Below are 15,605 nucleotides of genomic sequence, written 5' to 3'. Positions count from 1 at the left end.
TATGCAGAGTAGTGAAGCACGGGACGGTCATTGTCAAATGGGAAAGATTCGTACATGATTTGTATCTGCAATAATCAAACAGAGCTCCACTCAAGTGTAATGTTCAAACTCAGCGTGCTATTACACCTATAATCTGCAGGGAACATAGCCCTTTCATAATAGTGATTTGGACACTTCAATATGTGCTCTACATACTCAAATATTCAATATTGATGCTGTAACAGACTTTTTCATCAGAAACACCTAATGCCGGTCTTAATGCAAGAATGCACTCTGTTTGGAGATGTGAAAACATGAAGTGTAAAATGTGCTTACTGGAAAATATTTGTAATATTTAGTTATGTAATTTCCACTGCTTATGCCTCATGCATTAATTGACACTGCCATCCTTCAGATCTTTCAGTGACATTAAATACCCAGAATGCAAAGTTTCTACTACACCCTGAGGTGGAGACTGGATGTAGTTAGGTGGCAGCAGGTTAAAATGGAGACTGCTGGAGTTACAGTATGTAACATCTGTAGCTTATAGACACACACACACACACACACACACACACCAAGCTTGCATTTTTCTGCAATGCATGGCTACTACTATGTCAGGTTACCTTACTAAATACGTTTTAAATGTACAGATTACATGTTTGATGTTGTCATTCATTTTTTTTTTTGCAATTAGAAATGCAAGATACCAAGTTACAGAACTGCAAAGCGGTGCTGGTCAACATGAGCATTAAGCATGAGCTTAAATTTATGTCATTCCAGTCACATTACATTACAAATCCTGGCTGCAGCTGGATACAGAAACACATTTGTAGTTTTTTTTTTGCAATCCTCTCCAAAAGAAAATCCAGTCACAGTTTGTATTAGAGCATATTGTGAAAGGTAGTATCATAACATTAGCTCAGGGATATCTAACCTGGTCCAGAATTTTGTCTGGCATATTGTGGCTCAAAGGTATGATGAATACATGATTATCTGACATTGGGAAGTCGTAGCACTTTTCATATATAACTGGCTTGCATGCCACGGGACTTGTGTCATCTGCTCTTATTGCACTACAGACATCAACATGCCACACAGGAAATGGGGAAAAGTTACTGGAGTTGGCTGCGCATTAGCGTGCTCATGGAATAATAAGGAGGAGAATGACAATGCAGGTGCACAGCTTGTTCTCGAGGACAACTATTGCATAAAAGTACCCGGCTGTGCTAAATTAACTCTAAAGAAACCAAGTATGTTTCTCAGCAGAGCCAAGGAGGAATAACTATCGTAGCAGAGAGGAATGCGTTTGAATATTCAGAATACATGTATCCTGCAATAATTAATTGCTATCATTATTATTTTATTGTGACAAGTGGCAAAAAACTATCCACCCAATGGACGCTCCCTCCAACTTTGGGGTAATTGACATATAGTGCAGATATTCCTAACAACTTTAATGGGTAAGGATTTATACTCATAACCTTATTGTGTTGTGTTGAGCCAAAATGTTTGCTTTTTAATTATTCTTTATCTTATTTGTCTCTGTTTCTTACAAGATGGTAAATGACACCGTGAGCACAGACATGTATTTGCATAATCCCGAATGCAAGTAGATGCGCTATGAAGGAAATGGGAAGAAAAAGAAGAAAGAATGAGAAGTTTGTCCTGGCAGTGGAGTATGTCAGCTTTCGGCTATCCACCCTAAAGTCAATTATAAAATTGTCTCATTATTTTTTGCGTTTTATTTCCAAATTAAGTGATATGCTTTACAGAATATCTGCAGGCCATGTTAAAGGCCATTTTGTAATGCATTAAAATGAACTGAGTCATGTTCTACATTATCATGGCTGGAAGGCATTTTGCAATTCCTCAGCCCACAGTAATTAAACTCTTTTGAGAAGTGACTCGCACCGGTATCTCCCATTGCAGAGGTTCCCAAGCTCTCACAATCCAGGCACCCACATTCTCATTTCCTGATCATGAGACATTTTTATTCACTGCTTACATGTACTGCACACAGCACTGAAAGGATGGCGATGCTGCACAAGCATTCGGCAAAGTCAATGTGGAGTAATTAGTATGAGTTTTCCCTGACAGGAAATTAGTGCTCAAATAATTCATGAGAAAAGAGGCATATCAGGTCCCAGAGATGCAGCTTTACTACTAATAGTATTATTTTGTATTATGTCGCAGTGATAAAGCTGCTGTTATCCTTTGCGATAATAATTTCATTATGTTATTGAAAGAGAGTGCCAGCAGAGATGTACTGTTTCTAATTTGTGATTTAAAGCTAATTTACAACATTTGTTTGTTTAAGACCTTTTGAAATTTCCTGGAGGCCACCCGAGTGTCAAGGATTCCATGAACTAAAGATCTGAAAACGTCTTTCTGTCCGCTCCTGATTGTTTTTGACAGTGCACTTATTACCACAGACCAACATTGTAATAATTCTCAACAAGTCTACATAACGTAATACATGTTCCTTATTCTATTTAGGCACATCTCCGGTATAACTGTCTTCATGAAACTGAGTTCTGTGTTTTAAATGTGGTTTGGTCGATCTTTTAGTGTGGTAGTTTATTTCTCAGAGAGCTAGAATTTAGTAGATCAACAGCTCATCTCCACTGAGTTTTAAGTTAGGCAAGGTTTATTACTTACTGTGTGTGCAAAAATAATTTGCATTTCCATTTCTCTTAAAAATTACATTATGGTTTACCTTCAAACAGATTAATTTAGCAATGCCTCTGAATTTTCAACAGTTATTTTTCAAAGGCTTTCTAATCCATATGATGCCTTCATTAAATCATAATGGAGGATGGCTGCTTCAGACTTTGATGCTCTGTAGGCAAAAGCCAGTTTCAACTGAATATTTCACCAGTGGATTCTCTTGACATTCTCCATATTGAGAGCTTAATACAGCTAATACCATACCTGTTTCCTGTTATTACTTCTTGTTGTAAAGCATCATTTCTATTCAATCAGTGTTATTGATGTAAGCCCCTTTATTGGACATTTAGCATAAAGCACACTGCAGATTTTTTTCACTGTTTAGAAGACTGATCCCTTTTCATGGAAAGCTTCAAATGGGTGATTCATGGTTCCCCTTCCAAAGAAATGTCCTGAATAATGGTTTTATGCTAAAAAAAAGGCAAGGCCACTGAAAGGAGAGTGGAAGGATTTTATTTAGGAAAGTTATTTGTGGCAAAATAAGTTATTTGCATATACTCCACCCAGGAGAGAAGCAAGCAAATCCCATTGCCTCTGAGTATCCTCTGATTATTTTGGCAAAACATATACTTTAAACTAGGACCCTTTTAAAAATGTAAAAATAATTAATTAATTAATCCTAAATAATTCAGATATTTCATTCTTCTAAAGGAACACTTTATAGGCTCTGCCGTTAGTTTGGGTCAAGTTAATGTTACATTTTAATTTTATATCTGTGTTCTGTTCTAGGAAATTATGTAATGAATGCACCAAACTTCAGATTTTTGATTCACAAAGATTATGAAAGAATGTCTTGCATGACCCAGAAAGAATCAGTCCCTCAGTAATAGCTATGGAAATGTAAGGTATAATCTCTGTCCTATGGGTAAAATCATACATTAATCAGTAACTCCAATCTTTTACACAAATCTAACAAGGCATTACATCTATGTATTTGGGGAGGGGGAGTATTCATAAGATTTGTCAAAATGGGCTTCAGAATAGAGCCAAAGTCCCCATGCAACAGCACTGGAGCCAAATGCCAATTGTTTTAAGTGTTTCCATCCATTAGATGTGGCTTCTCGATCATAGTGGTATTGAATTTTAAATATGGTAGATGTGGTACAACCCTCCATCATTTTCCTGGATTATTAATACCTTTCATATTCTAGCATGTATCATTTATCCTTTTCAATTGTGGTATCGATCGCACTTGGCTATTTGAACAATGCATTCAGTCAACTATATTTACAGTGTTCAGTGCCATTTGTCAAAACTGGCAGCAACTCTTTCATGCTTCCCTCTTTGATCAATATCTTTGCTTTCCATTCTTGCTGCTGGTTCCATGGCTGCAGAGGTTAATTTTGAGACTTTCTGTCTTGGTTGTTGCACCGCCTATGTCTCTGATGTCACCAAGTACCTCCCAATTTGAATGCAGAGTTTCATCAAGCAGCCTAATTTGTATCCAGTATATTTTGTGGCTGATTTATGTTTGAAAGCAATCCATCAGCTTGTCAGTACTTTCATGCAAGGCTGGTCATGCAATCATAGAAGAAACCGGCACGGCAAGAGCTCTGGTGTATCTTCATGTCTGATTAAGCGTGCGACCGCAAATTGCTTCAAGGAAGCGCAGTTAACTGGTCATATTAAGCAGCATTGATTTTTCATCCTGCAACAGGGTAGTTGGTGCACAGAAATAATTGTTTTTCCATTAACGTATCTCCTATTCAAAGCCAAGTTATGGCTTCTTAAGTAGCTGAGAGGTGTCCTCCTGCAGTTGCCACTGATGAGTGGCAAAGATTTTGCTGCTTGAACTCTATCTGCTACCCCTCTGTTGCATTCTGGGTCCTGTGCTGTCCACTCCTCCTGTCAGTGGCATTTGTGCTGTTCATAGATGCTGAGCAACTGTTATTTGTGTGCCAAAATATGGGCAAAGGGCTGCCAGCTGAACTCAAAAATACTGAATCAGCACGAAACTCTGACTCTTGCCTAAGTAATTCTATTTGGAATAAGACAAGAAATTCAAATTATTCATAAAGGAACAAGGAGCAGTTAATGAATATGTAAATGTAATCGATGAAGAACTGTCTCGTCTGTTTCTTGGCTAAGATGTGTAAAGCTAAACAAAATCCACAAATCCACTTTGTGCTTTGTGTAACTATTTTTACGATTGTAACTTAGTTTAATCATTCTTAATCTGACATACATTATGTTTATTTCATTACATGTTTACTTTACGTTTGTTAATGGTACTATTAGGCAGACTGTCTTTCCTTCAGAAGATTGTGGCTCAAAAAATATCTAACCTCCATCTCATTATGTATAGCTCCTACAGTGCTACACCCCTGTCACTTTGAAAAGTTCACTGCATTACCTTTCTTTGCTTGATATACAATCATTAATTGCATGTCTAAGCAACTGTATCATTGCAGGCTTCAAAACAGGCTTCAAAAAAGAAAAAACAAAATGAACACTATGAGTCTGTGTGTGTGTGTGTGTGTGTGTGTGTGTGTGTGTGTGTGTGTGCGTGTGTGTGTGTGCGTGCATGCGTTGTGGGTGTAGGTGTAGGTTCCATTATTTGCTGGCTGTTATTCATTACATTTGATATGATAATTGTTCATTGAAAATGGCTAAGGTGACCGTTTCTTTTCTTTTCAAATCAGCGAAAAGGTTTTGGGCGATGTGTTTTACAGTGCAGACATATTTGCTCTGTTGTTGAGCACTCTCAACCTAAGATTGCGGTCACATTTCAGGGGCAGGTATTGGATAATGTGTGACAGTTTGTTAGCACTTGCGCTAAGGCACACAGATGCTTGGGTGCCTTGCCTCCTGTGAGATGGAGAGAGAGAAGTGCCGCACACATGCTGCTGTCAGGGCTGTCCCTGTCAGAGAGCAAGGAGCAACAGTCACCTCATCTGCCCTTACACATCCACTGTGCTTGTCCTGCAGATGGTCTGATAGACAGGAAGCGAATAAACCCCACCCGCCAAACGCCCACACACATACATACACACACATACACACACACACACACACACACACACACACACACATGCACACACACACCCACACACACACACACACACACACACACACACACACACACACGCACACACACACCCACGCGCACACACACACACTCATGCACACACAGGCACACATGGAATTTCATGCATGGCTGTTAATTCGATTTATCAAAATGTGCCTTGTATGTTCAGCAGATGGTCCAGTTACATAGCTATCCAGGCAGTGTAGGACACACACACACACACACACACACACCCACACACACATACATACACAGGGACTTGCGCAAAGTTCTGCGTGCCCACGGAGGGCCACGAGTGAAGCTGAAACAGTCCTTGGACTGTCGTCGCTCACACTAATGATGTTCCCACCGTCACTACCAATGCAGACGGAGTGCTCTAGTTTTTCAGAATGGAGAGCAGGGGATCATTAGAACGAATGAGCAGACTGCATTGCAACTCTAGATCCCCCCTCCCCAACCCCCCACCACCAGCTCTCATCACGACCTGCTCCTTTGCAGCGTCTGAGCAATCCATGCAGAATAGGGGCTTTTCTGCTGGGACGGGAGCCCCTCTTCGGTCCGATTCTGTGGCAGCTGGGATGCGGGCAAGGGCGATCAGAGGGAGTCCCTGTCTGTGAGGAGCTGGTGAATCAGGGCAGAAGCAGAACGGGATGCAGGATGAAAGGGGACTCTGAAGACCGCCTCCCTCTTTTTGGCTGGAGGGGGTTGGGTTGGATGAGAACTAGTGATGTGACTGTGGTGGGGGGGGGGAGCTTTTGACATGCTGCGCGGCTGGGGAAATGCATGAAAGAGAGGAGAATAAGCGAGGCTTGGAGAGGGAGAGTGCTCGGGCCGTGGGTTTTCACATAGCTGAAGCGGCAGCCGCATTGTTTGGCTATCCTTGGGGTAAATCCCTGCGTGTTCCCCGTGTGCCACCGCCTTCCGCTGCCTTTCCCTTCAGTACAAAAGGGCTCGAAAGGTGAAGGCGGAATCACTTAGCCACGTTCTCATCACATTACCTTGCAGGGATTCGAAAAAGCATCTTGTGCTCAATTTTATGAGCACAAGATGCTTTGTCAAAAACTGATGCTGATGTCAAAAACGCTTTGAAACTATTCTAAACCTGCAAGCCTGTTTTTTGGGTAGTGTTTTTGGCAATTTCTGATAAATTAAATCTTGCTGTCTCAGTTGAGTGTGTAATTATGAGAAACGCAGTCTACTTAATGAACAAAGGACAGGAAATTCACCGTATGCTTGAAAGTACATTTCTCAGCAGCTGCTATCAGCAACAAGGACAATTAATTTATGCTTTACAAGCACATCGGAAGCTACAAGCTCCTCAGATGCCTTCACTGTGTGAAACAAAAGTGACAATAGTCAGTAATATTATGGTGACAGCTAATCATACAGTTAACTGTGATAGTTTTTCTTTTTTTTAATCAAACACTTGCCGGCGGCACAGTGGCAGTGAGGCATAGTGGTTAAAAAGCTGGGCTTGGAGTCCACAACTTGCTGTTTCAGCTCCCCGGTGGTGCTCTGTGATTGTAACCTTGGAAACCTAACCCAACCTGAAATACATCAGTGAAAATTCATTTTTGCTGGGTGTTAGTGCATTGAATGTGGTAAAGGATGATGTTGATGACAACGGTGAAGGGGATTTCATTTCATTTAAAATGAGTAAAAAGGCTGAGAGGTCCAATTTGCTGGCATAAGGTGTGCAGGTATTTCTTCTGTTGTTAAGCGCTGGACCTGAGACTGCAGTCATGTTTCAGGAGCAAGTATTGGATTATGTCTGACGGTATTAGCACGACTTATTCGCTTATGCTGAGGCACAAAAAGATCATGTATAGTTTGTGTGTTTACTGTATTTATTGCCATACGGTCTGCTTTCGGTAACTGTCATCATAATGATAATGGGTTCTTTAGACAGGAGCTGTCTTTGAAATGTTCATGACCACGTCTTAACGTTGGATTATGACGTTGATGTGACTTTTACAAATAAATAGTGTTTCGGCCACGTTACATGAAGTGGCTGTATAAGTTTATGCAAACTGGCATATCATACCCACTGGCCTTTGCAACACCTGCAGCGAGTATTCTGAAAATGATTGATTACGTTGTTTATGCCGATTTCTGCAAGATATCCCTAGAGCCTAATTTATGAATTGGCTCAGTTGTTTAGACCTCACAGAATCTACTGAAACTGACCTCCGCGCATTGGCAATTGACTGAATGATTGCATTTGGTTTCAAACGCAGTTTCTTCTTCTCTTCACCACTTTTGATCTACACTAATGCTTCTTTGATAATGTGGATTTTGCGCAATGAGAAACTATGTCTCGGGTACATCGAGGTTTTTTTTCCAGAGAGTAAGAGATATGGAGAGGTCTTAAAACCACAGGGGAAAATTGTTAAACTTTGCAGAGGAAAAAGTGCCCTAGAGGCATGTCTACCGAAACTCTGCTTCTCTGTTTCAGTAGGGTAGTGTGTTCTTGCAATTAATTGTTTCCCTCTGGAACCTTTGGACCGTTCTCTGTATTGATCCACTCTCATTTAGATGTATTAAACTCGCCCAGCGCCGTTGGCTATGGCACCATTCCCTAGCGTGAAACCCAACACTGCGTTGAAACAGCCCGTGCCCGCAAAAGAGCAGCCACCGCTCTTCTTCTCGGAGGGATTTGAAAAAAAAACTGTCGCCCACACCGGCTCACTTCTGCATTGCAGCTCACTTAAGCATTTCTGACGGTCTAATTGATCCATCAAAATATCTGTTGTAGTGCGGACCCCGCAGTGTCTTTCCAAATCAATGCACTTCTAGAAAGTGATGCGCTCGCCTCTTATTGTCGTTGGTGAGTAGTTGCTTCCGTCAGCACCACCAGATTTTCAGCCCGAAGTGGCTCCGCGCTCGGGCACAAAATCCGCTGTTCCGGGGGTCTTGTGCGTCATCTGTAGATGCGATTAGCGTCCTCTTTGGCCGGATCCCCACCGTAATACAGCGCCGTTTTAAATTAGGAATGTAGTCAACTCAGGGGGATGATGGAATCTGCGCCGCCATTAATCCCATTAGGGAAGTTTCAACATTATCCGGGCACACCGTAATTATGGAGACAACTCTGAAATAAAAACACAGGAGTCTGGGCTGAGATCAGCTGACCGAACAAATTACATTAATTGAGCTGGGACACGCTCCACAGAGCGCCTTTGCGTCTCTCGCGAGTATCTTTTGAAAAGGTGGCGAGGCTAACCGTGTAGATCTGATAGCAGCAATAAAAAGATAAACTGAAAAAAAAGACAAAAGATATGCGTAATTGCTTGTTGCTGTGTGGAAGTTCTTTCCAGATAACCCCCTGATGACGCCGACTCAAGCCCATCAATCTGTAGATGACTTCCCACGCGCAGGAACAGCACTTATAAGGTGTCCCCGTTGGCCGGGGCTTGGTGGTTTTAATTTGAAGATGTTATAACTCTGGTGCCGGGGACAGCTATTAAAGATAAGGTTTTGGCCGGAGTCCATGTGGCAGGACGCATGATTTTTTTTCCCTCAGAACTTTTAAAAAATGAAGTGCAATACAGAGCTACCCATTTATGTGATGAATTCAACAAGAAATTTCTGGCCACAAATTTTAAGAACCTGAGGTGCAAAGGTGACAGCTGCTTTTCAGCATAATGGCACAAGTGAGTCGGGCCTGCGGCAAATGTCAGTCTTTGGTTCCCCTAAACTCTCACTCACACTCACCATCATCCCTACCTTCCCCCGGTCCCATGGGTGATCACTCTATTTCTCAATTTTACACATTTTTTTGTTGCCTTTTTGCTTTTTTTTGTACCGTCAAGTTGCTGTCATTGCAAACGGCTGATTTCCTCAGAAATGATGGCTGAATCATTTCAAAGCATGCAGTCCACATGCCTGCATTCTCCAGCGGCTCCTCTCCTGCGCCGTAGCTGTTGGAGAAGAATATGGGCTGGGAGGCGGGGCATATTCTCAGAACATATGGCAGATTTGTATCGTTCGGTTTAATTACCATGGCATCAAACAGGTATTAAACATTGCAATTTTGAAATTGAGTTTCTTGTTCCAATATGTAAAGACCTATAAATGTGATAGAAAATAAATTGAGAAACTATTGATACCAGATCTGCCCGTGTCGGCCCCAGCAATTAATAAATTTGCTACCTACACAAATAAGATTGTGGATAGTGCTGGTCACATAATGGCATCCTTGAATCACAGGAAACCTGCTGGCTAATAGCAGGGGGAGCGTTACTCTCTTATGAGAGACACATTTAGCCGCTCACAACTAGCTTTATGCTTGACGATCAGGCCTTGGGCCTATAGATTTATGAGGTAATCTCATCCCCTTTTGGTCCTACGGGCCTCTTTTGATATGAACTCCCCCAGCAATGAAATCAGTGGGACTTGTGAAGCATAGCCATAGCTGATATGCGACAGAGAGAGCATGGTTATCTGGTGTGTGTTTGTGAGTCTGTGTGGGTGTATGAGTGTGTGAGAATGCGTGTGTGTGTGTTTACGTCTGTGTGCATTTGTGAGCGTATGTATGTATGGCAGCATGCATGCTAATGAGCGTGTGTTTATGTGAGCATACGTGTGTATCTGTGTGTGTACGTGTGTGTGTGTGTGTGTGTGTGTGTGTGTGTGTGTGTGTGTGTGTGTGTGTGTGTGTGTGTTTGTGTGTGTGCCAGACCACGGCCCTGCTTCATTCTGCCTCAGCTCCCTGGCAGCTGGTGACACACAGGGGTGCTTGGCAGGCAGGCAGGCAGTTGTGGACCGCGCCAGATAGATGCGTTCCCCTTGGGGGGGGAGGTGAGAGGGGAGGCTGTAGCTCAGCGTCGTTTGGAGCCGGTGATAATGAAGGCTGTGTTTTATGGCGGTGCCCTGTGATTGAGCTCTCATACCCTGGCCCCCGCCGCCTCTGAGCCAGCCCGGAATCATGGCCCGGGCAATCATTACAAGGGATTTTAGATTGCCTTTGAGAAGACCCATGATTGTTTCTGATTGTGAGTAATGCCTTGGAGCCCCTGCTCAGGCAGCAGGCATGCTGTGACTGTTGCTGTGACTGCCTGGACTTTCGAGCCCCACTGACAAGCAGTTCTTTCATATTTATTTCAGACTAAGCAGGAACACACAACGCTGCGATTCCACGTTTAACAGTTTTCTACAATTCTCTCTTCATTTCATTTTTTAATGCCATTTCAGTGATTAGCTTAATTAGCAGCAGAATTGTTTTGCATTAGTCACAATTAAAAACACCCATAAAGGGCACATTACAGATTAGAATATTTGATAGGCTTTAAGGATTTGAACATTTTTTCCACAGAAAGATCCCTATGCCCCATTAAGTGTCTTACAGCAGGTGAAATGAGCTGACAGCGGTGACAGAATGAGTCTTACACACACACACACACGCATATATATATATATATATATATATATATATATATATATATGTATATATGCAGCAATTAATTTCTCATTAAACGCTTGAAAACTTTTCTCCCCCTTAAAGGAGGAGCACTATAAATTACACAGATTTCAGTCACAGAGCACTCTTCCCTCCAGACGCTCTCTGCACTGATTGTCATGTCTCAGAACGAATCCCCCCAGCGAGGCTCTGCAAATGAAGCGGCACTGATGTGCTCTTCGCAGCGTCGGCCGAGACTCTTTCCCAGCGCTTGGTGAGCTGACAGCAGCGTTTGTATGTGTCTGTGCATGTGTGTGTGTGTGTTTGTGTGTGTGCGTGCGCACGTCTGGCTGCGTGTGTTTTATTCTTGGACAGGACCTGGGAAGTACAGGGGGTCCCCCGCGGAACTGGAAGGGCATCGGGATCGCGATGGTGGTGATCCTGGCGGTCCTGTCTCTGGTCATCCTCTCCATCGTCCTGCTGACCCCTGGTAAGGGAGGGAGGGAGCAAAGGAGGGGATGGATGGAGGTAGTGGAAAGAAATGATAGTGAGAGGAGCAAGACTATACACAGTAAGCCTGCCAACAGACCGATAATGAGGTAGACATTGGCAATTAATAGACAATAAACGGATCCAAACAAAAGATGGATTTGCACACACACACACACACACAGAGTAAAAATATAAAAACTATTTTTGGTGGCCTGCTGAGGGCTGATTGATAGCTGACATCAAACTGCTGAGTCTGTGTGAATTTTATTAGCTTGACCTGGCAGATCTTTAGTACTGGAAAGAAAGTAAGACAGTTGATGATTTAGCCTCACGCCCCTCTTCCCCCCCCCCCCCCCCCTTTCCCTCTCTGTGTTGCAGACGAGTCCCACATCTTACAGCTATCCCCTCTGACTGTGGAGGACTTGGAGCGTGAGGTGTTCAAAGTTCATGAGCCGTGTGCAACCTGGCTAAATGGTAAGAACAGCCAAGATGAACTGACACAGGTCCCTGTAACTGACTCTTGTCAGGGGAAAGTTCAGTCAAAAACAGGAGAGTAAATATTTTCATTCTCTTCCATACACATGTGTGTTTTGCAGTCTATATTTAAGGACCTTGCAAATTTACATCCAGCTTTGTTTTGGTTTATGTATTAGAGTGTACAGGCACCAGTGAGCACACGAATGCAATCCACATAACAATAGTGCTGTTAGCTCCCTTAGGTCGCAAGCTAAGCATATATCTTGCCATTCTATGTGTACAGTAAAGACCCCAGTTTGAAACATGCAGCAAATATACCTCCATTGCACGTACTAAGCACTGTTCATTATCATTACCATAATTGAACTTTACATCTTTGAAACTGTAATTAAGCATTCTGTACTGCTTCCCGCTACCCTCTGATCCAAGATCTGTTTCCTGTCTTAGAGAACGAGGTGGTACTGCGGAACAGGGCAGGTCACGTGCTCAAGCACAGCCTCCACCTCAACCTCAGCACCACTCTACTGGACAACAGCACCATTGTGAGTAGCAGCCAGCAGGGACGGGCAAAGAGGGAGAGAGATTTAAGCATCGACTGAGGTGTAGATAGAGGAAGCTCGATAAGCAGGCTGTCAGTGCAGAGATGCTGTACCTGTAGACAGACAAGATACAGAATGGCTGTTACACAGCGAGACGCCTCCAGGAGACAGAAAGGGGTACACCACACCCGAGCTTTGGCTGGCTAATCTCCTTTCCCTTTAAAGCGTGGGGTTGGCTCCCAAATCAAGCCACAACATATGGCTTCAAAGAGATTGTGGAGAGATGGCAAAGCTTTGAAACAGCCTCCTTACAATACTGAGAGACTTATGTGGGTCACCGCCTCACAGCTCCGCGAGTCTCCTTGTCAAATGGAGAATCTTTCTTCACGGCAACTCCCCCGTGTGTCACATCGCACATCATTGATATCACCCCCTTTTCATCCCACATACACTTCTACTTTTTAACCACACACACACGCACACACACACACACACACACAGGCACATGCACACACACACAGGCACAGACATGGACAGAGAGCATGTTCCATTTGTGGAGCTGCACTGCGGAATGGGAGTGGCAGGGAAGGGTAGCTGACCCAGGTCCTCAGGGGCAGCAGTCATTGCTTGACCAATACCTGATCTCTCTCGTTCTCCCTATTTTCCAAGGACCTGAAAGCTGTAAAGGTCCGGGTCTCTGCTGACCAGAGGTTCATTTTACTGGCATACAACATGCACCCGGTGAGTAATGTTTGCATCAGTGAAATTATGCTCTTTCCAGTCACAGTGTATTAAGAGCAACAGACCTGCCAGAGAGGTAAAACATGAACCAGACCTGCTCTTTCTGAATCCTCACCCTAATTAATCTATTTTAATCATCACATTCTTAATGCACGTGCACTGTATACTGATGAGGCACTGACTGCGAAAGGGGAGCACAGAGACTGGTGCCGATTTGCATAAAAAGTCAGTTTTCCCCTCAGCTTTCTGCTGCCCCAGTTTGGTTGCAAAACGCAGACACGCTGAAGTTTAGAGCGCCCACCCCGAAAACAACTGTTATATTCAATATTTACTTTACTCGACGCTGCTCGCTGGTAGCCATAGGCTTGTTTGTGGTCCTGGCATACCGCACAGCAGAGCCGCGAAGCCGGCGAGCGGATGCGAGGAGTGGGGAACCCTTTTTCTCAGACAAAGGAGGGGAACTGCCGGTACCGCTGCAGCAGTGTGTGGCTCTGCTTGCGATTTGCGGCCGAATCGCAGGGAAGACGTGTGGGGAATTGAATATTCAAACTGGGGGAGGGGGGCGGAGGCGTTGAGAGCGGAGAGAGGGATCAGTTTGCTCAGGAAGAGCGGGGTAGACGAGGGATTCCAATGACAAAGTCGGAGCCAGATTCGCCAGATCGCCCTCTGTGTTACTGCGCTTTGTCACCGGAGCGCGGGGCAAATTATCCACACGCGGGTGGTTAGGCGCCTCATAGCACCGGGCAGTGAACAAAAGGAAGAAGTTCATTTTTCTGATTTATCTCTTTATCTAACCATATTCCCCTGACCCTCTCCAACTGTAAATAACCGAACGTTGAATAAGTATTTTTTCTCGTTCCCCAGAAGAGGGAGATGAGGGAGTGATCGAGAGAGAGAGAGAGAGAGAGAGAGAAAACAATAATAATCAGGGAAATATATCCCCTCAGCACAAATTTTTGCTTATTAAAAACCCAGCGCTGATATATTGCAGTTCCCAGGGTATTGTATGTGAGCGCGTGGGTGAGCGCGTGCGTGCATGCATCTGCATCTGTGTGTGTGTGTGTCCGCGCGCGCGTGTGTGTGTATGTGTATGTGTATAAAAGAGCGAAGAAGTGAGATTATGACTGGACATGTGTTTTTCTTTTTTTTTTTTCAGTTGAGATCCATTTCTGCTTTTCTGTTTGCAGAAGTTAGCTTTAGATGCATAGTGCATTCTTAAGCCCTTTACATGCCCAATCCAATGGTAGTGTAGTATTGCTCCCAGTGTCATTGTTACACTTCAGATAAAACAGCAACCATTTGCCATCTGTTGTGCAATTTTATTTAATCAAGAAGAGAACCATATCATTGGTCTTTCCAGTTATTTATGATAGTATCCCATTGCGATATGCAAAAAGTGTGTGTGTGCGTGTGTGTGACCTGTGTGTGTGTCACTTATGTGCAGGTGTATCTGTCTGTGTTCCTGTATGAAAAGGCTGGCTTTACCCATTTCCCCCTCTTCTCTTGCTTCTCTCTCTTTCTCTGTTTTTCTCCGTCTCTGTGGGGAGTTTTTGCTGACTGAAGCAGTTTGTGCAGAGCGCTGGCTGCCTCATTGGGTGTGGGGGGTGTGGGGGGGCACAGTGCTCAAGATGGCAGAGAGCAGTGCACAGGGATGAAAAATGATTCGATACATGCCAGTTGTCCAACCTGTATCAATCAAAGTGGGGCGAAACAGAGGGGTGTGCTGGGAAAGGGACGGGCGCGGAGCGAGAGAGGGAGAGAGAGAGATGAGTGGGCCGGGTGTAAATTGAAAGCCTTTTCTTCTGGAATCGGCATCAAACGTGGAGGCTTTTGGAAGGCTGGTGATTTGTGGGCGAGGAAGAGAAATGAATCTGAGGAGGAGAGAATTGAAGAGCAGAGAGGAGGGGCTCTCGGGATAGGGTACACCTTGCACTTGTGGTGAGAGAAGAGGGGGTTATATGGGGTGAAAGCATTGGAATTGCACAGGTGTGCAACGCAGAGGGAGGGAGGGGGAGGAGGGAGGGAGCAAGAGAGAGAGAGAGCGGCAGGTGGAGATGATTGAAAACTAAAGAATGCATTATTAGGGAGATCAAGAAAAGACACAGCGGGCCTGTGGGGGGGGGGGGGGGGTGGGAATTATAATGTTGCTATCAAAGAAACCTTCAGGGAGACAAAAGAAATATAAAAGTGCTATAATGGTAACATGTGACAGTGATCACTT

At 43.8% G+C, this 15,605-nt stretch overlaps 1 protein-coding gene across 1 annotated transcript in view; it reads left to right on the top strand.

The window, feature by feature from the left end:
* LOC118780227 (inactive dipeptidyl peptidase 10) overlaps positions 1-15,605 on the top strand; it is a 36,559-nt gene that overhangs the window by 1,062 nt on the left and 19,892 nt on the right. Inside the window, exons 2-5 of the mRNA XM_036532636.1 lie at positions 11,511-11,625; positions 12,006-12,101; positions 12,552-12,646; positions 13,313-13,384. Of these exons, the coding sequence (XP_036388529.1) occupies positions 11,511-11,625; positions 12,006-12,101; positions 12,552-12,646; positions 13,313-13,384 (378 nt within the window). The remainder of the gene's footprint in view (positions 1-11,510; positions 11,626-12,005; positions 12,102-12,551; positions 12,647-13,312; positions 13,385-15,605) is intronic.

The sequence above is a fragment of the Megalops cyprinoides genome, chromosome 7 (genome assembly GCF_013368585.1).
Source record: "Megalops cyprinoides isolate fMegCyp1 chromosome 7, fMegCyp1.pri, whole genome shotgun sequence".
In the NCBI taxonomy this organism is placed as follows: domain Eukaryota; kingdom Metazoa; phylum Chordata; class Actinopteri; order Elopiformes; family Megalopidae; genus Megalops; species Megalops cyprinoides.
Note: the sequence above shows the minus strand (reverse complement) of the source record. Positions and strands in the feature narration are given on the sequence as shown.